Below are 23,028 nucleotides of genomic sequence, written 5' to 3' on the forward strand. Positions count from 1 at the left end.
CGTAGCGACACATTAGCTGTATTGAGCGAGACGCTTGGCTTTCCGGGTGAGGCTGGTGCGTAGTTGAGACGCGTTTCGTGTCATGATCTTTTTACGCAGTACCGGAAATAAAGTCCAAATTCCACGCGCTAAGAACGTATTTCAATAAGGAGTACGCAAAAGTGAAGGCGTCGAAACCGTCAGGAGCATCTACCGACAACGTGTACACCCCAAAGTGGGAGCTCTATACGGATATGCTGTTTGTGAAAGGCGTTGGCGATCCGGGGCCATCTGTAGACTCACTCGACTGCACTGCACCCAATATGGTAGGCCCCGTGTTAGAAAATACACTGTCATGTATATAATGGGAAAATAGGTAGGGTATGAACAACTAAAATTGTATTATTAGTGCCCTTTTTGAGTGCCCCAGACTATTACGTATATGTTTATGTCAGATGTTATCATAAATTGTTGCACTTGCAGGATTTCTATTCACAGGAGGGGGCAGAGGGTGAAAGCTCGCAACAGAGAGACTGTGCAAGTGACAGTGATGTGCAGGGAAACTCACCACCACAACCGCCACGACGTAAAAAAAAAAAGAAGGCAGAGTCACAACCAATTAGGGAGCAAGTATTCCTAAGAGCCTTGCAGATTCTGAAGGATGGTGACCACGTAACTTCGGAAAGTGCGTTTGGTGCTACTGTAGTGGATGCCATGCAAGGTATCGACGAGGTGAGGAAGGACCTGCTAAAGTTGAAAATAATGGAACTGATCTTCCAGTTTAAGTATAATGCACAAGTCATACACAGCACTGACACCATGTAACATTTGTCTTTTGTTTCAAGTTTAATAATACACATGTAGAAAAATGTTAAATAAACTAATCTTGAAAAAAGCAACTGTCAGGCTTCCTTATTGCGTACAGTCAGCGTGTACTGAGGCGGTCGTCCTGCCATTCTGTGGCACCCTCTGCAGAAAAGTAGGCACGGAACTCTTCTTGTACCCTGCTGGCTGCGGCAGATGCGTGATAGCCCCTTTGTCTGAGCTGCATCATGGTACCAGGTGCCCTACATTCACTTTCAGCTCTGACATCCCTGTCAGCCCCTCCACGCCTCAAAAAGTTGTGGAGAGCACAGCATGCGAGTACGATTGTTGTAGCATTATTTGGTGTTGCCTGTATTGGCTGGAGCAGGACCCTGAATCGCTGCGCAAGCACACCAAAGAAGCTCTCCACTAACCTGCGAGCACGAGAGTGTCTGCAAAACGTGAAGAAACAGTATGAAGCTTGGGGACTTTAGCAATACCTGATACATGCAATAACCTGAATCATGAATGATGCTATAAGAACTGTGTTTCAGCATCTCTACAGTTAATACCCATAATAGTATGTATTTAAATCGAGCAGCAGTGAGATGTGAAATTTATGCACTGTATGCTATGGGACTATCAGTTAGTAGTATCAGTTAGTAGTAGTTGTACCTCCTGCTTTCTATTGACATGTCGGAGCCTGGATACGGTCGCATGACATTTTCCTCCAATGAAAACCAATAAACACATACGGCTGGAGCTGTACCCTACCTATCAGTTCACATGATACACATCCAAAATTAGAAACTGTGTCGTCACAAAGAATTTTTAGTCTGAATACCTGGCAGTGGCTCAGGTGGGGGAAGGTTGAGCTCCCCTGCCTTCAGTTTCTTATAAAATTTTGTTTGTTTGAAAACTGTGGAGTCATGTACACGTCCATTCGTGCCTGCACTTACGTACAAGGCCTAGAAAGGACAACATATTTATGGAACTGTAAGTATTTCACGAATGTATAAGGGTTTAACTAGGCATGCAAGGATGACACCATGATGTATATATATAGGTACATACGTTCAGGTCAGCATCAACCACAGCGAATAGCACAATGCTGTGCTTCCCCTTATAGTTGAAGTATAGTGAGCCGCTGTTTGGTGGGCAGAACAACTGTACATGCTTCCCATCCATGGCTCCCAGGCAGTGTGGATATTGCCAGAGCATATCGAAGCGGTTCGCAACCTCATTCCATTCTTCTGAACAGGCCGGGAGTTTGACATATCTGAAGCACAAGGGTTGTATCTTCTAATTATGTGCATGACAAATAATTTGTGGAGTGGGCCATACCTGGGAGTGAGGCATTCAATAAGTGCAACACACGTTCTATACACAATGTTGTGTGCAGTGCTCACTCCAACCCTATATTGGAAGTGGAGGGACGACAGGGATTCACCTGTGGCGGCCCGTGGAAGACGACGACGACGACGCGCCTCTGCTGCCACGCACTACGGCGCTGGCACGGCAGTTCTACCGGCACCGTCCTAGCGTGAGGCCACGTCCATCTGCCCGCTGGGACATTCCATCATCGCCGGTCAGGACTCATGTAGAGGAATTCCACCTCCTCTACACACCTACAAATGAAAAGTGGATTGATTGCCAAGTCATCATGCTCATGGAGATACTACATAAATGAAGGCGCCAACCTGTGGCAAGGCGTCGTAATGTTATGTCCAACTGTTCCTCCACAGTAATAGCTTCCCTCATGATGGTATCCTGCCTTTGCAGCTTGGCCGTAACTATTTGTACGAGTTCCGCAAAAACGTCAGGTGTCATGCGCAAGTAGCGTCGGTGGGCGGTGGTGTCCGTGAGGAGGTCATTAAGCAGTGTATGATGCGCACCAGATTTCTTTCGCTTATCAATGTAATCTTTTACCCACACACTACGTTTTTTTGCTGGAGGGACGTCTTCAGCAAGCAACAAAATTATCAGTGCAGCCGCCGCGCGTTTCCTCCGCTGTTGGAACGCCATTCTTCAAGTTTGCCGCCGCTTTCGCGGTTGCTACGGCAACTAGGGACGCCCAAAGACACGGCTGATTGGTTAACTCGCTGTCAGCGCGCCCTCCTTTGTGCATCTTATGAGGCTGCATCCGGGGGCTTTGTGCCCTTCAGTTTCGTAGTGTGAATGCACGAGGTTGCGAGCAACTTGAGTTGCATGAAACCGTTGCATGCAAGAAAGATGCATCGTGTGAAACGACCCTTAGACGGGGACGATTTGTGTGCACTGAGTAAGTTTACTTTCGGTGGACCTACTGACTGTCTCAAATCAAAAGCAGAAGGAAACACAGGCGTTGAGTTGACGGTGAGCTAATGCTCCCAGAAATTTCCCAATTCAGTGTTGTTTGTGTGCATAATTGAAATACCCTTAGACACCTCACCCCCCATTTTGACTCAGAGGCGAGAACGACTATCGAGTTTGCGGGAGTTCCTAAGACGAGCAAAGTATAGCATCTGTTTTCCCTTTGCATGTGAATAGACCATGGTCTATGGTCACCTCTAGGCTCTGGTTCCCCTACGTGTAACGTCGTGGAGGGAGCCTGCTGTTCTTATGGTGGGAGCACCTCTGCTAACGCGGTCCACCCTGGTGAACTGCGTCTTCGATTTTGGCCGAAAGGTCACGTGGCAGTGTTGCTTGCAGCTTGCAGTTCTGCTTAGAGAAGCAGAAAATGGAACGTGTGGTGACGGTGACTGAGGTTGAAAAATGAAAAAAGAGGCAGATATCCGCAAAACTGTGCCCGGCGGATATCCACAGGGTTGAATTTTCTCATATTTAAATATGTGTTTTAAACGTTTTTTGAACGTCTTCACGACGGCCGCAAACACATGTTCAAGACTCGGGAAAGCGTCAACTTATCCTGGGATAGAAGATGTTATGTAGATCAGAATGAAGACGTCTCCTAGATGAAAATGTGGTTGTGGCTAGACCTTTCCTCGACGTTTACAAAACGTTTTGTGCTACTAGGGTGTTTATTGACCACCTGGGTAAAAACAGAATAGAGCATAAGACTACAGGAGCAAGCCTGTTAAGGAGCTTGGTGAGGAGGAGGTGTACTGTGCATGGTGCACAAGCAGTGCATTTTCTCCGCGGCAAATATTTTTTGAACTGGTACCAGTTGAACTGCGTTATCAAACAGGGACCAGTTCAACTCGAACCGGTTGGGTCAACTGGTCTCTGTTCGATAACACAGTTCAACCAGTCCCACTCTCAACCGGTCCGGGAGCGGATGCTCCGTCACCGCAGGGAGAGAGGTGAGTGATCTGCCATAGCATTTTTTCCCGATTTTTGCACACCATGCTCGTGTTAAGCCTTTTCTCGCACGTTTAGCGTTTGTCGTAGCGGTTAGGCCTTATTCCCGGTGTTTTGTACGCACATGTTTAGACTTCCAGCAACTTCCACGCCGTTGAGTTTCGTAGCGTCCTAAGCCTTTTCCCCGTGGTGTTGCATGTTTAGCGGTGTGTGCTAGCATTCTGTGGTTGTCGTATCATGCTAGCTGTTGTGCGGTTAGGCCAACTCGATGCCCTTAAGCCTTTCTTCTGTGCTGTCACGTGTTTAGCAGTAGCAGTTATGCCTTTTCTCTGGTGCTTTGAACGCACTCTTGCATGTTTAGACATGTTTAGCAGTGTTGCAATTTTTTGCCGCCCCTAGTATTTTATTGTTCTCTGTCTTTCTCACATAGAGCTATGATGGTGGTGCCATCTGGTTTGATGCCTTACAACTGGGTGGCCATCTGTCGTCGATCTCTGCAACTACCAATCTTCAAACACCTACATTGTGGTCGCTGCTCACTCGTGCGTTCCGGAGCGGTTTCTTCGACACAGCGTCCTTGATTTTAGACTAAATTGTTTATCTGCACTCTATTTCTATGTAGTTTTCTTTTTTATGGACACTGGTTGCCCACCAGACACATGGAAGACTGGACACGAGTTACATGCTCCCCAATGGACCTTTTCCATATTCGCGTCGCCCCTGGCGGGGGAATGTTGAACGTCGTGTCTTTCCCCTCAATAATGGTGACGCTTTACGAAGTGGCACGTACGTTGCGTGGGAAAGAAAGAAGAAAGGGAAAAATGCGGAAAGAGTGAAAGCGTATTGTACTCATTACCAGATCTCAAACGTCTCAGCCGCGGCTCGGAAGCAGTTGGCGTCGTTCGGGCGTAACTTTGAGGATTTTTTTTTTTTTCGTTTCTAAGGTATGTAGTGGACGTGAGAAACATACGCGTTCTTTCTACACAGTCTCCCATGTTTTTATCCCTGTTCGTAGGCATTACGGCCGGTGATGGGAGGAGAGCGAGATGTGCAGTCAGAGCGTTACCACCCGCGCTGTGTCCAACGGTGTGTAATATATTTTCACAACCACTCACACTGACATGCTGCTGTTCCTGTATCTTTTGAAATTTGTGTTTCTTGAAGGTTAGTGTGGTACGATGCGGCTGTCATAGGGGCGTCGGCATTTGTCAGCAGGCGGTTAGAACAGAGTCTTACCGAAGTTGGATGGGGTTAATTTTCACGCGAGAAAGGCAAGCTGTACCGGGCATCGCGAATCACCTACGAAACACAAAAGAGTGTGATCATTGATTTCTTCAACATCTTTGTTTTTTGTTCGTCGGCGTTGTTCGGACGTTAGGAATATACCCTTATGAAGTTACTGATTATGGATTTATGTGTTGATGATGGACAGTATGCTTTAAAAACATGTAAGTGGTGAATCAAGTTTCTACTCTTGTTGTTTACTATGTCTTGCTAGCGATTTTCAACTGATTGGTGAATATTCACGCCTATACAAAACGTTTAAAATAACTTTCACCTTTATATCTGCGACTTGCGATGTTTTAATATCTACTGTATTGTGCTATATGCAAGAATAAATGTTCATGCAGAAACGACATCTAGTGTAACTCCTTTTTACAGCAAAAACATACTTTCTGCTCATTTGATGCAAAACAATCGAATGTTATTGCACATTGAAAAGGCGCATCGACAATGAGAATTTCCAGGTGACTTTGGTGGGAAAATCTGGGCTGCGGCACATTAGGCCAATGGGAAACTAGACTGGGTGTGATTAAGCCACAATCCAATGGGTGTGATTAAGCGTGGTTCCACTTCATCCCCATTTACATGTACAGTGATTTCTCATTGAAACTCTCTAAATTCCCGTAGCTTTCAATATGGTATTTGTCCAAAATTAATATTGGCACTGTGGTGTTACACGTAAGGTTTGTCTGCGCTGTGTAGCGACATGTTGCACGCGCCGCAGTGTAGGACTGCGAGTGTTTACCTCTCCTACATTGCTACCGCCCTCGGCCGGGATCGAACTCGCGATCTTGAGCTCAGTAAGCCAGTACGTTACCGACTGAGCTACCGACAGCTACCAAAATTGCTGATTCGGAATGGGAAAAATGGGAAATTTTGGCTAATTTCAATGAGAATTGCGAATGCGATATCCACTCAAACCGAATGAGATTTCTGTGCTATTTTGAATTGGACTATTTCCAGCAGGGACCCTCATCTTGCATGCTCATCCTGATCTTGGATTTTTTGTGAGCCCACTTTTTCCTCGGGGAGGAATATTCTTCAAATATACAACACACTGTGTCATACGTGGTGTTCTGAAGAAGGATGAATGGCCGGTAGACTTCATTTGCCTGTTCTCCTGCGATATGACGGAGCATGGAGAGCGTCTATGCGCTTCCAAGACTTTTTTTGTAGTCCCTCAGTAGCTGCTAGGAACACTCCTAATCGCTGCTTGAGACGACGCCAGTTCCCTGCCGCATTCCTTGTGAAGATCATTTCTCGTGCTCGTAAACCTAGCGTTCGAAAACCCTCCACGATGCCTCTTCTATGACGACGTGGCACCATCTTCCCACACCATGTATCAGATGACAACGTCGAATGGATTTATCGTCTTGAGCGAGCGCTTAAGGCAGCGCTCGCAGTGCCAGTAACCTATGCCGATACAGTTACCACCAGAAGCGCCACTTATCATTATTCGGGAAGCAAAGTGACATGTACATTATTAATATGAATGACACTGTCGTTCATCTGCCGTTACCGTGGTTTCGGAAAGTCACGTGAAAACGAAGAGAGCTATGTAGCACCAAATCCCACGGCGACCGCCAGAGCTACTGGCTCGATGCTGGGAGATATATGCGCATGTTCGGGTCTCTATTATGTAAGCTTGCAAGAGGGAGGTTTGAGCGTGCACTGACCTTTTGTCGCCTTAGCGGAGGAGCCTGTTTTGACGTCAGAGCCTTCATTGCGCTGACCAAGAAGTCTGAATCCAAGTGCAATCCCCTTATGAGCCACCTGGTGCGCGACATTTTGATGCTCTCCGCCTGCTGGTCGACAGCTGGCTGTCGCGCTGAATGTAATCTACAGGAACAACCGGCCTAACGACCCACAGGTGCTTGTGGTGAGTGGGGTGGCTTTCTTGCTACACTGAAAGAGTTATAGGTTGTAGGGCTACCGAAGTATGCACGTGTTTTCGCTCTTTGTATCGTAAACAACGATCAGCATCAATGTGGCGTCGGCGACAGGCTCGGCGGGCACAGAATAATAGAGCACGGCGAGGGAGGTCCTTCGGCCGTGACGTCGCATGACATGCTTTAAGTTAGACCCCTCCTATTGGCCAAACTCTCTCTATAAACAACTCTGTTTGGTACAGAAGTAAGATGTCCTCTGGCAGGGGTCTCCACCAGCACCTCTGACTGGCAATCAGAAGGTGTCGGTTAGAATCCCAGTGCTGCTGTCTTTTGTTCAAATGCAATCATTCATTTAAAATGGCATCCTTCGTACCGTATGTGTTTAGGTACTACTACACATCATGAAAATTCACCTTTGAGTGTGTTACCGCAGGAAAGTCCTTACTGGCGAGAATGGGCATACCTGCCACACAACAAATGCTGTTGCATCCGTGCCTTCCTATGCTCCCTTCTACAAGTTCAACCCAACACAATTCTGCAGAGCGCTTGCTGATGTCGGCGAGGAATTCTATGAGGTTAGTAGTGAGTAGTATAAAACTGCCAGACGGTTACAACACACAATACTTTCTGTGCATTAATATATCATACTTCGAGAACTGGGTGCTGCTTCTTACACTGCAGTGCCTGCGTGACATGAGTTTACTTCAGTGTGCGGGTACCTACAATAATATGCATTTCGCTATTCGACTAAGCAAAATCATTAGTAATGATACATAAACATGGTGTAGTAAAACGTGGCTTTTTGTGATTTTCAGGGTGAGGTTATATACAACAAGTGTCGTATCTTGTGTAGAGAGAAGACGGGTAAAGACAAGGAGATGGAAGCTCCAGGAGGCTTCCCAAGCAGAGGTTACGATGCATTCACGGTAATACAATCATAACAAGTAGATCAACATTGAGACATAAAAATTGATACCATTGAACCGAGTTAACTATACGATTTTGTTTCCTGGCTTTTCCGCAGTACAAACTACAGGAAGACCAGGTACATGTGTCTTACGGGCGGTGTGTTTGTCCGAGGCTTTTAAAGAAAAACAAAACGTTTTCAATGCGCCGTCATACCATTCTCAAGTGCGGTGGCACGTACATAGGCTGGTGCTGCCCATGACGCGATGTTCACGCGGAGCAAATGTTGCCCGTGTAAACAGCCAACCGCCATATTAACAGGCCTGTCTCAGCCGTATTCATTACATATTCGCTGAAGACAGCATGAAATATTCCACGTAACAAACCCGTGCTACTGATTTGCTCCGTGCATCAATCTAACGACTCGTTCAATATATATAGCGGAGGCGTTTCATACTGAAGGTATGCGAGAGGACGCGTTCCACCTTCTCGTTGGCAAAGGTTTAACGTCTGTCAGTGGAGTTATCTCCTTCTGCAAACCACTGCAAGACGCGACGAACCTGTGTAATCGCGAAGCATACATTAACAGTGGGACAGGCACAGAAATCGTGACCCTAGACAGTATACGTTGTCTTGTTCAGGATATTGTTTGTGAACTTTCGAGACAGACATCAAGCATCCAGATACCCCAGAAGGACCCTCCCTTGTTCAGTCCATAGTTCAAGAAGAATTTCCAGGCGCTATGGTGCAACGGTCGTCCGTCCCGTTCCAACCATCATACGCGAATGTTATAAGGTCCAATTTGTCACTAAGATCTTTATTTATTTTAAGATCTATTATAGCTTTCTCGCAGGCTCCAAGTAGAATGCAACCCGAATAAGCCAACCACGCTAGTTGCACCTTTTCTCAACCACGGCACCGTTTGGCTTGCTATTGTTGCGGGATTCCTGGTCACGCCATTACAGCGTGTCGAAAGCGTCAAACGGACGAATGATAAGCTGGAACGTCTCTTGCCCAGTTGCCGCAGCCATATCGTGATGAGCGTTATGAAGATCACTCGGCCGGTTACTTCAAAATTGTTACGCTTTTCCAACGTCGTAAACCGAAGCTCCGAGTGGTAGTGGTAGCGAAGCCCGCGCCTTGTTCAAAGGTTCCTCCTACACTCTTAAAAATGAACTTCAACGCATAGCACGCTCCTAGCCAACCATCATCTCGAATGATATCGTTATCTGCACTGATTTGTTGAAAGAGGGAGGCGTACGCCTTTTTTGTGACACGTATGCTGTTCATAATTGTCACAAAAAAGGCGTACGCCTCCCGTTTTAGGCAAATCAAGGCACATAACGATATCACTCGAGATTATGGTTGGCTAGGAGCGTGCTATGCGGTGAAGTTCATTTCTTAGAGTGTACCCGTCCCCGAAATTCCATGCCTGTCGCAATCGAATGTCATCCTTAACCGGCGCTCATGGACTCTGGCTCATCTGTTTTTGTTTTGTCCTTAGCAATGTGCAAGACATTACGAAAAGTTACGTTTTCTGTTGGAATATGCCTCAAATTTGATTTTACAGCTGCTGTCCGAATCTTTGCTTCGTGCACTCCAAGTGTAATAATTTCTGGTGTTTGCTACACTGTAGAATTCCGAGCACTCCTGACGACTTCTCACGGTGTCATACTAGGTTACGAGGACAACGACGCTATGAGAGGTCGTGTTCACAGTGAAATAACGTTGCCAGTATAGAATCCACATGCGACTGTACGGAGACCTCTGCCGCCTCTAAAGTATATGTTACCAAATACACTGTGCTTGCTCTACATGCTGCGTCGTATAGTCGTCTCCTCTCCGATAATGTCGTCCGTACCCGACATCGTCATATCACCACTTGAAGATGCGCTCGCGCGCAGGGGCCTTGTTGTTCTATTCTGTCATGTATGAGCAACGGGTACACATTCTTACCCCTCACTAATGCGCTTGCCGAACCTATGCTTTTACCACGTGGCTATCTACGAGCCCATGTATTGTCACATTGTACACGTTGTTCAAGACATATCAGAAGATAACTCAGTGTCCTTTCCTCACCCTGAAGGCATATTTCTCAAGAAGATGGTGTCGTGTTCTCTGGCTGACGCAAGAAACGCTCAACTCCTATTACTTCTACAAAATATGTCCACGTCTTTGACACCTACAAATCCACTTTAGGAGGACACAGGACACAAGAGACTTCTTTGTCAAAGGTCGTACCGAGTTGCATCCGCGGAGAGGGAGGGAATCAAAAGCAAGGTTACGCAAGTCCTGTTTAAAGGGACTATCGCATCCGGGAACGTGTGTATGAGACCCATACCATAATGTTCGGTATCATTTCACAATCTACTTGGCCAAATTTCTCTTTCGAGAACGCCGTACATATTGAGTAAACGAATTTTAAATATTCCCGCCGCCTCTGAAGCTAAGGAAGCCCAGCGATAGTAACATCATGATGACGTAACGCAGCCGCACGAATGGGAGGGCTGCGCAGACGACAGTCTCCGAGCTCGTCTGCTTCGGGTTTGAGTCGCCATCGTCGCCATTTACCTCGCGAAAAGTCATCGATAAATACGCCGACTTCCGCTTGTGATTGCGAGTTCTGACGCGACCATGTCGCGTGAAAAACGGTGTTACGTTCCTGGGTGTACGAACACTTCGAGCTCTAACCCAGAAGTGACATTCCACAAGCCGAGGGACAGTGACACGAAGCGAAAATGGGAGGCAGTAGTCGCCAGCAGACATCTTGACGTACAAGGAGAAATACATGTGTCCCGCGTTTGTTCTTCACACTTTGCGGAGGATGCGTACATGGAAACGGATGTTCTACAAATCCGACTTGGAGTTCCGAAACGAAAGCGGCTGAAGGCTGACGCCGTGCCCACAATATTTCCGGAGCCAACTCGGCCGCGGTCTGCTGAGGTGGGTCACAGTTCTCGTATATGTCAAATGGGACCCAGCAAAAGGACATAATAATTGATAGGATCTAGCCCTGAAAAGCGTGCCTGCAACGCAGTTTACACGCTTTTCTCGGCGTTGGCACAGCGGGCGAATTTCGATCCCTAAAACTAAGCAATGTGGGTTTTGCAAGGGAAACCCATGAGCTGAGATGGCCATTCTCGTAGTGCTTGCTGGAAATGTCGCTTACCGATGGGATGGATTATTTTGAGAACATATATAATGAAGGGGCGTATGCACGTTTTCATTTAGCCGCGCGTCATATACGAACACGAACGGTACTTTGTCCTTTGTGGGCTCCCATTCAGCGAGCAAATTTGCGCGTGAGGTTTCATTTTCTCTACTGCATTAATGCATGCTGGAAATACAGGTTGCATGTTCGAAAAACAAGTGACAACTTTATTTTGAGATTATGAATGGGGAGTTTGTCGCCATGGGCGATACTCTACCCCATTGCTTCTGGTAATGTGGGGTATGGAACAATACGAGTCCATTTTCATAAGTGGTATCTGTACAAGGAATGGTTTTTCTAGGCAGATTTGTGAAAACCAATCTATTACATATCTTTTGAGATGTTGACTTATGAATTGGAATAGTTTCGTTTACAGGTCCAGTCCACCAGCTTCACTGAAGCCAGTGCAAGTGGTACGTTCCGTAGAAAGCTCTTATTAGGCATTGCTGCACACTCATGCTCCCGCCTATCTGTTCCAGTTTAAGATGTTTTTGTCGTACTTGTCCAATAACAGCCTGTTACAGTGATAGGTGTGATAATGTGTTTGTATTGTAGACGTGGAAAGGATGGAATCAGCAAGCGATGCGGGTGACTGTTTCAGCCTACGACAATCCATGTCATCAGCGGGTCCGGAAAATGGTACGTGCCCAATTCAATTATGCTCACTCTTGATAAAATCCATGGTGGCTAAAATGAATGCATAGGCAATTACTGTTGAGATTCATAGCTCCTCCTTCTAAACACAGGAGAGCAGTAATCACATTATATCCCATATTGTTTTTTCATAGCTGTATTGCATAATTGCCTTTCTGCATTTTTTGTATGGGTCATGTTGGTATTGCTCTATTTCTTCAGTACTAGTGCTGGATGGACTGCCCCTTGAACCATTTGTGCCCTACCAGATAGTCAGCCAATATGGGTTCCATTACACATTAGTACCGCACAAGCCAGAATCTGTAGCGGAAAGGGTTAAGGACAAGCAAACACAAACAGCTATTCCGACATCCACGCTTGGTAATATTGTAATATCATTTACAGGGAACAGACCTTTTACACACGTAGCCTACTACCAATTTGGTTTGCAGGCACTCAAACTGGGTTCCACATGCAAAGTAGGGAAAGCCAGACAGGCATGAGCCTTCCCCCTTCCAGCTCCCTTCTGTTGACATCATCTGAACTAGCAACTTGCTGTCCAGAAGACAGCAACATTGAAAGCGTGGATGTCTCTGCAGGACAGGCTTCCATGCAGCATATAGGTGCACCAGCATTTGAGGAACTGATGCCAACAGATATGCTTTACATGCCTCTTTCGCCCGTCCACTGCTCCACCCCAGCTAGAGAAGAACTTGATACAACCTTGGGATCTACATGGTATTCCGTAGTACAAGTGTATTATATTTACACAAAATTGTTAATAGCTCTGGTGATCTAGTGATTACAAAAAGGAAAGCTATGACGTCCATTTAAGTTAATATGAATTACATTCTGACCGTTGTGAGGCAAGTGTGACAGAATTACAGCGTATTTGTCTACCCACAGATTAATATTGCCTCTTGATGTGTTTTACTATATCCATGTGGGTGGTGAACCTAAACAGCTTGTACCCTATCATGAAGTTGCTACTATCTGTGTCGGGTCTGAACCCATGATAATTGGGTCAGTAGGTGGACATGCTACCAATCAATTGATAGGGGCCACCTTGAAATGAATACCACAGATGCCAACAGCATATGTTACAACAGCAGTCAAGGTGGTGGATAAAGCTTGAAGATAAAAAAGCTTAGGAAGAACAACAGACATACACACGGATAGCTGATAGCAGCAATATAACACGTACCACAGACATGACAGAAGTTATAACAACAAAATAGATGGGAACAGAAGGGGTAAGGAAGCTGTGGCCAACAAACTAGGCCGCCATGACCACGCTGGGCAACAGGTCATTTTAACCTTGGTGAAACAGACCTATAGGGAAGGATGTACAGGGATTTTATGAAAAAGTCATCCTAGAAACACCACCGCAAAGTGTGCTGCCCTGACGAATAGGCCGTGCATTCCAAGACATAGATGCCTTCCTAGACTGAATAGCAAAGGCTTCTACTTCACACACAGCATTGTATTACACATATACGTTTCGCAAAGGTAAATAACTTCTTTTCTTTCTCGATGTAGCCAGCCTGATCCGAAGGACGTGACGGTCCACTCATCTGAATTAACAGAGGGATCAGAGACTGAAGAGTAAGCTTTGCACTTGAAAGCTGTGGGAATTCTTACATTGCAACTATTTTTTTCCTAGTGACGAATATGAGAAGGAACATGAGTGACATCTTTCTAAATCCCATGTGCATCGAACGTAAATACAGCATGCTCCAGTACGCTGTGTTTTAAGACATAGAAATATGTGATTGCTTTTCAGGCTAAATCCAGAGGAACGTCTCTTCCTGGTGGCGGAGTCAAGTCTGCGAGAGCTCCTGTCACAGTGTCCTTGTGGCAGCAGCGATGCTGAAACAGACATCACAACAAGGGGCACATGGCTGAGAGCAGCAACAGCTTGCAGCTGTGGGAAACTACGTACATAGTCCAGCCAGCCTTGGGTGCAAGACAGACCACTCGGAAACATCCTGCTCTGTAGTGCGATTCTGTTTTCCGGCGTGAACATAACCAAGGCATTTCGTATGTTCGCCATGATGAAGGTACAAATACTGGCGCTTTTCTAGTGTTAATGTAACCAAGGCATTTTGTACATGTTCCATACGTGCCAACACTGACTTTGTCTCAGTACTTCAGAACACAGAAACAGCACCTCTTTCCTGCCGTGAATGATGTGAGTACATTTATAAAGTGTGTGCCTATTATCATTCAAGAAAACAAGTAACATATCCTAGCGGTAGCTCGAAAGTCACAGAATGTGTTCACCCAATGTTCCTTTTAGTATGTGATCTTCTCTTATCTACAACTGTTGTAGGTCTTCCTGAGCAGACAAGCTTAGCTACTGGACCGGCTCCGCCCAGTGCCCCTGACCCTTGCGGGAGATGGCAGATGTGATTCGCCAGGCCACACAGCCCTCTATGGCACTTACACACTGCTTGAGACAGTTGCCAATAGGATCATCCACTTTGAATTGGTCAAGGTATCTCATACCAAATCTTTCTGTAACAGTATCGTAAACATTGCATCATGCAATTCATACTTTTTCGGGTAATACCCGATATTTACCCTCAAGCTTCCAATTTTCAGCCTTAATCCAGTTTCTCCCTAAAAAAATGTGGTTCTAATTAAGTGGTTTTGTCATTGGGGAACTGGCAGAGCTTACTCACAATGTTGTACTAAAATCCTTAACACTACGAGCTCAGGACTAATTGCTGCTATTCAGAGAGTGGAAGAAGTATCGACGCTATACAGGCCTACAAGTGTTGAAGTTCCACAGCCTAATTGAGCACATCGAAACATAGCTCTGTTGTTTCTGTTGTCAAATGACCATACCTCTAGGGGGCAACACTACCCTGTATATGGGTATAACATGTCTAATACGTCGATCTTGGTATTTTATGTAACAGTCAACAGAAGTCTCAAGCAGCAATGCCATGGAGGTACATGGTCTAAAGAACTGCCTTGCCTACCTTGAAGCACATGACATGGTTGTGGACACCATAGTGACTGACCGCCACACTGCAATAAAGTCCGTGTTAAGGGAATTGTGTCCACACATCAAACACCGTTTTGACGTGTGGCACGTTGCGAAAGGTGAGCACTCTCAACAAGCATGGAAAGTTGCCTTTGATATTCAAACTCATGTGGTAACATCGAACAGGGATCAAGAAAAAGCTTGTGTCTCTCAGCCGCTCCACAAAGCACCAAGTTGTGAAGTTCTGGATAGAGAGCCTTATCCGACACATATACTGGTGTCCAAAGTACAGTGGGGAAAGTGGTGACGAAGACGTCTGGCGAAGTGGGTATCGGCAGTGAACCACATTGTCGATGTCCATGAGCATGACAACCCACTGTACCCAGTTTGTTATCATGGCCCAGTTTCAGAACCACGAGAATGGCTCAAAGAAGGTAAGTACAAATAAATGAACCAATGGGTGCAGTCAGGCGATAAGTCAAGAAATCTCTGAGAAAACTTTAAATGAATATTTGGTAAAGTAATTGCAGCTGGGTTTTCTGGAGTAACACAAATGCAAAATGTGTGACATATATGCGTGTGTCTACTCTACATGCATGCCCTGTTATCATTGTTTTGGGAAGTGTGATTTAGCTGGAACTGAACAAAATTCAGGAAAACTGCTTAACCATTTCTTAAATATAGCACTGCATGTAAATGGTTTTGGTGCTTAAAACATACAGTTCTCACAACTCAGACCTCAGTGGCTGAACGATGGTGATGACAGGCAGGGTGAAGTGAACCGACGAGGCTGATTGTGGCATTAAACAAGCACACTCTTGAAAATGGTGTCCTAAGATTAACTGTACAGTATGACTTTAATAAGTCACACTATGCAGTTAATCTTAGGACACCATTTTCAAGAGTGTGCCTGTTTATGAATGCATTTTTTAAAATTATATACAGTGCTTATTAGCACTGCTGACACAATCACGTGAGGTAGGTTTTTTGAGTGGAAGCTGAAGTTAATTTCCGCGTTGTATCAAAATTTAAGCTACACCATTTTTATGGGTGTGTAGGAAAGGAGCCTTATTGCACTGTTCATCCCATTGACACACATGGATTTTTCATTGCTTGCCCTCCTGTGGAGGGCCCAATAAATAGCACTATGGTCCTAAATTTTCTTTGGCAGGCATGTACTAGTACGTAGACATAGCAACAAAAATACTAAAGAGTGGACAAGTTGATTTATCCCTTTCTTACACCCACGAGTTCAGTCGTGTGCTATGTCGTGGTTGCATCACCAAGCATCGAGCTTATAGGTAATTTTACATAATAAGTGGTCGAGCTGGTGGATGAACTCCAATGTCAGGAAGCCTGACCAGCGAGTGACAAGGGAAAGCAAGCACAACACAAGTGGCTTGTTGTGTCTGTTTCTTTTTGTTTTTTTCTGTTGTCGGTTGCTCACGCTTTCTCAAGATAGAGTAGTAGTTTTGTTAACTTTGTTGACAGAGCTAGAATTAAGCTTATCATTTACAATTACAGATAGTGAGACGTACGCAAAGGTCAAGGACATCTTGACAGCACCCGCACTGCTCAGGGATGTCCCTATGCTTTCTACAAAACAACAGACATATGGCCTGGAGTCATACCACAGTGTCCTGAACCACTTCGTTCCGAAATCCTATTCATTGTGGTGGCCAGGTATTAAACCTTCATAAAATCATGTCACACATACAGAACTTGTACCCTCTACATTACAAAACTGGGTTTTAGGACACAGTTGGCAATACTCCATTACAACGAGAATGCTGACCGTGTGCATGTGGAAAGAGAGGGCTCCAAGCAGTTCCGACTGAAGCCATCCAAGCTGAAAAAGACGTGGGTGGCCGTACCCCTCAAAGAAAATGCTACCTATGGTATATTTTCACCACTGCGTGCATCATGTTCTGTGTCAATACATGGATGTAGTTATTGTGGCTAGTTTGAAGATAGCGCTAGTTATAGAGTGTTTTATCCTTTGCAGAATTTTTTTATTGAAAAGCTATGAGAGCAGCATATATAGATCTCGTTTTTGCCTGATTACTTTAAAAAATTTAATTAGGTGATTCCAGACAAAAGCAAGCAGAATGAGGCTATCCTTGTTTAGAGCTATTTCAGGTCTAACAAATCCTAAAATACACACGTGCCTTAAAATATCCATCCTTGAACATTGATATGAAAATGAGCTGAAACCACGCTGGCGGGGAATGCAGGAAGCACAGCGCTCACTTCATGCAAGAGCTCGACATAATTTGAAGTAATGGAAATCATCAGAGTAGGTGCTGATCTACTGGCTAAATAAACCACTTCTGTTGCCGTAGATGGCTCTTGAGGAGCGCTTTTTCAGTCTCTCATCATCTGCATACGAAAATTCAGCAATAGATATTTCACGGCATGCTTTTTAGGATTTTTAAAAGATAGAATGGCTTTCAATGTGGATTTTCTCCTGTTCTGCTTGCTCTTGCTCAAAGGTCACATATGCCCCCTTCCAAATGATGTCCGCCTTGCAGTATAACTCAATTGGAAAAGTGATGTCTGTGCTGCTCCCATAGCTTTTTCATAAAAACACCCAGTATTAAACATAGTCCTTCAAGTTCACCTAACACATTTATCGTCAACCTAGGCTTATCCATCAACAGATTATGCGTCAACACTGATTGCAGAGTTTCTGACTCGCATTCAAGAACACCAAACGCAGTCAGCAGCTGCAGAAACTCGGCCAGCTCGTTCAGCAACATATGGCGAGAAGCCAACTCTTAGGCAAGCTGTGGAACAACACCAGACACGGTACACAAAATATTGGTTCTACCAAGTTGCACCCAACCTGCTTGCTCCTGATGACTTAACTATATTCTGGATTTTACATGTAGGTTCCAGAAGGGAAAGTAGGCCATGTCCACACCGGCTGAGGAACACGGACAGCTGGCCATCTTGACATATGACATCACAAACGGCCCTTTTCAGGGCCAACCAATGCTTTATGCAAAGACAAGCGTTGCTTGTAGATCAACCCACCTCATATGACATTGCGTATTAATCATCAAACCCATTTTGATAACTGCATAACTAAAATCATTAAAGGGACTATCGCATCCATGCGTGTACGTTAGTCGTCGCTTAATAGTTAACTTGGCCAAAATTCACTTCCATAAACAGCTGAAGACAAATTTGTCACTCTCAGCAGCTATGAGCCTTGCGTGTGTGACGTTTGCTCCAATTTTGAGAGAAGGAATTTTGAAATACTCTAATATCCGTCATCCGCTCTTGCCCACGTGATTGTCAGTGAGCAACGTAGAAAAAAATGTCACTGCAGTGGCACAATCAATTGGGACGGATGCGGCAGCCCCTTTAAGCAGTACCTATTGTACGAAAAGAAGTCTTATGGATATGCTGAATTGCAAAACTATGTTTTGTTATAACCAAGTTAACATTTTTTTTCATTCCAGCACATGGGCAGTTCTGAGAAGACAGCAGCCTGGAATCTACTGAAATTGTGAACAACAGTATCATCACCATCTGTGCATGGATATTAAATACCATTGTAGCATTTTGTTATGCAAAAAAAAAATTAAAACGAAAAACACGAAAGAATTTATATTCGTGCTATCCGGGAGGTTTTTCGGTATGTGTGGTGCATGTACTGCTTTCGACACGGCAGCTTGTGGCTCTTGATTTTCATCACATTTGAAAAAAGGTACATGATCTTTTTATGAGCATTAGCTTAATGAGTTAGATGTTTTAGAAAAAAGGAAGTGAGGTATGTGGCTTTGAAGCCTTACAGTGTGATAAATGTACAGGAATGTACACTCACGGCAATAATATCAGGTCGACACCATCTAGCTTACCTACTCCTTTTATGTTCACTGAAGTATACAGCCTTGTTAATATGAAGGTATAACCATGAAAAGCCAGCAGATGCATATAATATATGTATACTGAAAACATACCATTCTTAAGAAAGAAACCCTTGGTATGAAGGCGACGGGTGCTCTCTTTGAATCGCTCGCACAGCGCAGCCTGGAATTTGTCGCCTATTTCTAGGTCTGAGGTAGCCCCAGACCCAACTGGCAAATATAGAATAGGCTGTGAACCTCAGACACCTATGTAAACATAAGGCCAGTCAATTTCAGCGATACTGCAGCAAAAAAGGATGACCAACTCTCATACATAAGAGGTGACCAAAAGACAACTGCAAATATCCTAGTATATTCCAACATATCTATAGAACATTGCATTAAAAGGTTGCATTAGAAGGTTGCATTAAAAGATGAAACTCCTACATATCGGTTAAAATACAGCTGTGGTTGCTGTAAGGGACTATTACCGTACCCGCCCTAGGAAATGACATACGTACCTGTTGTCTGTCGGATTCAACAGCCGCAGCCGATAGTCGCAGCGGCAGTACTGGCGTGCATTCACCGCCAGCAGTTCCCTCCGCAGACAGAAGTCGTAGAAAAGACGGTGCTCGGTGATGCACTGCACGCCAGCACTGTCACACAGAGCTGCAACCTGGCTCACTGATGTGCAGCACAAGTATTCGTCTGGTTGCTCCGGACTGCAGACGCCGCACAGACACCTGTCGTTTTTCAAGTACCAGTCCAACAATCGGTTGATAGCGTAATTGCAGTGGGTGCGATGCGTACAATGTGATAATCTGACTTACCGCAGGTCATCGTTTTGCGTGACTTCGCGAACAACTGCATCCCTGTTGATCGGAGGATGAAGCGGAAGTGGGTCCGTTGAATACGGATCATCGTCTGACACCACGTCGTCCGAGCTGTCCTCACTGAATTCATCCAGCAGCGACGAGGAAAAACTTTCGCTTTCGACGTCCGACATGATCACAGCTAGGCTCTACGCGGTTTCACAGGCAGACGACGTCCCGACAGTCGCTCCCTGATTGGTGCGGCCAGGCGCCCACAGCTCCCCATAGAGCCCATAGTTTGAGATAATTCAGGCAACACTGGACATACGACCAATGAAAATGCGTCGTGATGCCTAGCAGCCAACCAATCAGCAACCTCTCAGTTTGGCTCGGCTTTCGGCCGGCCCTGGCTGCCATTGACTTCTACTGGTTTTCATACCTGGCGCCCGTTATTCCAAAATAACTAAGACACTTTTGATAGGCGAAATACATATTTATTGATGCAACGTATAAACTCAAATGTTTGACTCATATATTCACCGTGCGTACAGGACGTTTCGTTCCTTGAATAGACAGCAACCAAACCAAGTTCGAACTTGCAAAGCACACATACAGTCTACTTCTGGAGGCGAGCGAAGTCCACGAGTGCGTGCGTTTCACAGATGAGCATCTTCTCATTCTGGCGATGCACCGTAGGTCACACAGTCACGGGAAATACTTTTGTCGTTACGAACACTCTCTTCTTAGTCACTGTATTTGAAAATGCGACAGCGCTCGAAAGTGTTCCTCAGGCGTCAGCTCACCAAGCATTCCAGTTACGACCCGGCAAGAATGTCCGTAGGTTGACACTTTATCGGAGATCAGTACATGGCCAGAGTCACTATAGCTCACGAACAAACCCGCGCGTACACTTCCTCTTTGGTCGTTGTGATCAACCGACATCGGCGAGCCGCGGAGACGCAGGGACCTCGCTTGGAGCTGCTCGCTTGGCCGACTGACCAGACTGCCCGCGAAAAGTGAGCTGTCAGATATTTCGAAACGTTATCAACCAATCCCGGAGCGCGCATCCTCCTTTGGCCAATGGGCATCCGTCATGATGCCTGACGATGTAATACCACGTGACTCTGACGTGATTTTATTTTTCTACTGCCGCAAATGCGGGGAGCTGTGGAGGCCTGGTGCGGCTGCGTGACGTTTGCGGAGAGGGAATACCAGAAATCCCTCAACGTACGTCGTCTGCTACGGCTATGTTTTCCATCAAACTGCACAGAAACTACTCCACTTCTTCGTGTCGGACTTTTTGTGTAATTATTGGCGACGAACGACGAGTAAAACGGCGCTATAGTTTCGGAATCAACCGGGACGGATGCGATAGTCCCTTTAAAGCTATAATGCGAGAGACATCAAGCCCTTGGTCATCCCTGTTGTTGTAGTAGCGAAAAAGGAGGGTTCCATGTGTTTCTGACTATCGCCGCCTGAACAAAAGTACTCGAGAATATGTATACCCCATGGCAAGAATTGACGATGCGTTGGACACCATACAGGGCGCTAATTGCTTCCGAACTCTTGATTTCGGTTTCGGATATTGGCAAATAATTGGGATGTGCTAACCGAATCCGCCAGTCCTCGAGTCCTAGGCAGGGATTCGAGATTCAAGAATCGGGATCCCAGTGTTCAAGCTGGTGAATCGAGTATTTCGAATCCACCAGCAGCGTTTATTTGCTTCTTTTTAAAATTGGCACCTCTGGAGTCTGCCGAAAGCCTGATTCCACGGCGTGTGTTTTCTTGTTTGATCGTTTACATTGTTATCATCTGGCGAAGTTCCTCATTCAACATCAATTTATCTGTTGTAGTTACTGTTCTAGACTGAAAGAGTTCATGCAGAAACTCATACGTTGATTTTTTAAGAGTAACATGGTTTCGCTTTTGATTTGTGTTTTGTTTTCTGAAAGCAATTCAGGTTCGAGAATTATGTATTTCTAGTAGTCGGTGAATAACATTTTGAATAAATTAGACTTAAGCAGAAGTTTATTGTATATTTTTTCTCTCTTTTTAAGGAAGGATTCCAAAGATTCGAGGTTTGTAAGGTTAGTGAGTTCGCAGAAGTTTACTTAGGTTCCGGTTCGGATTCACAAAATTATGGATTCGTCCCATCTCTAGCAAATACTGTTGACTAAAAGTGACAAATCCAAGACTGCTTTTGTAACTGGATGGGCTATTCAAATTTAATGTCGTGCCATTCGGCCTTTGCCACACAGCGTTCGAGCGGATAATGGACATCGCACTAAGAGGGCTTCGGTGGAAGACGTGCCCATATTACCAGATGTAGTCGTCTCTTCCGCTACCTTTTATCTCACAGTTGCACCAACGACGCTCAACGCACGACCAAGTTCGCCGAGCTAGTTGAGTTCGCTTCCAGTTTCCGAGCGTTGCACCAAACGCGCTCAGCACTAGCGCAGCTCTCAATCTCGTGTCAAACCTCGACTCAGCGGAACCGTCCTCGTCGACGGCTCCGGTAAGGGAACCGAGGTCATGCCGCTAGAGTTTTTGTCGGTTATATTTTCAAATAAGTTGTGCCAACACAGCAAGGAATGGTTTTCAGTCATTACTACGAGGAAGTATAGTGTCGACGGTTCTTCGGATTCAGTTGCATATGACAAGAAGAATGGACGTTAATCGAATTTTCAAAGTATCATAATGGTTTTGTGTAAGCGGCCATGCTGATTGCCCGTGTGTGTGCGCCCAAATTCTGGTAACACAGAATGTGTGCTAGCTTCAGCACAGCAAAATAATGTCGCAAAGCGGTTTACAACTAAAGATGATATAAAGGGACAACTGAGCAGCATTCAACTATCTCATTTCCCCGTCATTTATCGTTGGCCTCGAAGGTAGCCACTGGGAAAGCAGCCTTACTTCGTAATTTTCTGTTATCACCCGTGACACTGCACTACGTACTCTTTCAAAAGAGTTTTATGTGGTACCGTTCCCGTTGCCTGTGAAAAAGTTTCACTGCACAAGTGCAGGTCATTCCGGTACGTTCCGCCGTGTTGTGTTGTTGTCGTGGAATAAATGCCTACTACTTATTATCGTGCGAAAGTGTCAGTAAGAATCAGAGGGTTTCTAGGCGGCTTTGAACCGCATCCTCGGTGCTCGCCTTCAGGCGGTTCCCATGGGTTTGTACTTTCCATCGCGCTCTTTCACACTCTCTCCCATGCTATGTGTCACATTTCCCTCACTTCACCCATCCGCTACAGAAGGTTGCTCCGTACGGTTGACAAAAATATGCACAAGATAGAAACCAAATTCACTTTATTTTCCAGCGTCACGTTATCTGTGCATGGACTTACAACAAATACAGGAATAT

At 45.4% G+C, this 23,028-nt stretch overlaps 2 protein-coding genes and 2 long non-coding RNA genes across 5 annotated transcripts in view; all 4 read left to right on the forward strand.

Moving 5' to 3' along the window:
* LOC135375319 (uncharacterized) overlaps positions 1-23,028 on the forward strand; it is a 151,401-nt gene that overhangs the window by 123,177 nt on the left and 5,196 nt on the right. Inside the window, exons 8-10 of one of the 2 annotated variants that reach the window (XM_064608059.1) lie at positions 7,690-7,831; positions 8,072-8,182; positions 21,722-21,751. In XM_064608059.1, the coding sequence (XP_064464129.1) occupies positions 7,690-7,831; positions 8,072-8,182; positions 21,722-21,751 (283 nt within the window). The remainder of the gene's footprint in view (positions 1-7,689; positions 7,832-8,071; positions 8,183-21,721; positions 21,752-23,028) is intronic. The other variant, XM_064608061.1, reaches the window with a different exon arrangement.
* LOC135375299 (uncharacterized) lies at positions 11,767-14,118 on the forward strand. Its single transcript, XM_064608040.1, has 6 exons — positions 11,767-12,012; positions 12,229-12,387; positions 12,459-12,744; positions 13,546-13,611; positions 13,670-13,726; positions 13,790-14,118. Exons 1-5 carry the CDS (start codon positions 11,940-11,942, stop codon positions 13,695-13,697), a joined length of 612 nt encoding a protein of 203 aa, XP_064464110.1. The 5' UTR covers positions 11,767-11,939; the 3' UTR covers positions 13,698-13,726; positions 13,790-14,118.
* Positions 14,350-16,711, forward strand: LOC135375308 (uncharacterized). Its single transcript, XR_010417205.1, has 4 exons — positions 14,350-14,503; positions 14,931-15,117; positions 15,185-15,432; positions 16,523-16,711. It is a non-coding gene; the product is annotated as an uncharacterized LOC135375308 (long non-coding RNA).
* LOC135375312 (uncharacterized) lies at positions 16,764-18,353 on the forward strand. The gene is made up of 3 exons (XR_010417209.1): positions 16,764-16,896; positions 17,659-17,806; positions 17,890-18,353. It is a non-coding gene; the product is annotated as an uncharacterized LOC135375312 (long non-coding RNA).

This window comes from Ornithodoros turicata, chromosome 1 (assembly GCF_037126465.1).
Source record: "Ornithodoros turicata isolate Travis chromosome 1, ASM3712646v1, whole genome shotgun sequence".
NCBI lineage: Eukaryota > Metazoa > Arthropoda > Arachnida > Ixodida > Argasidae > Ornithodoros > Ornithodoros turicata.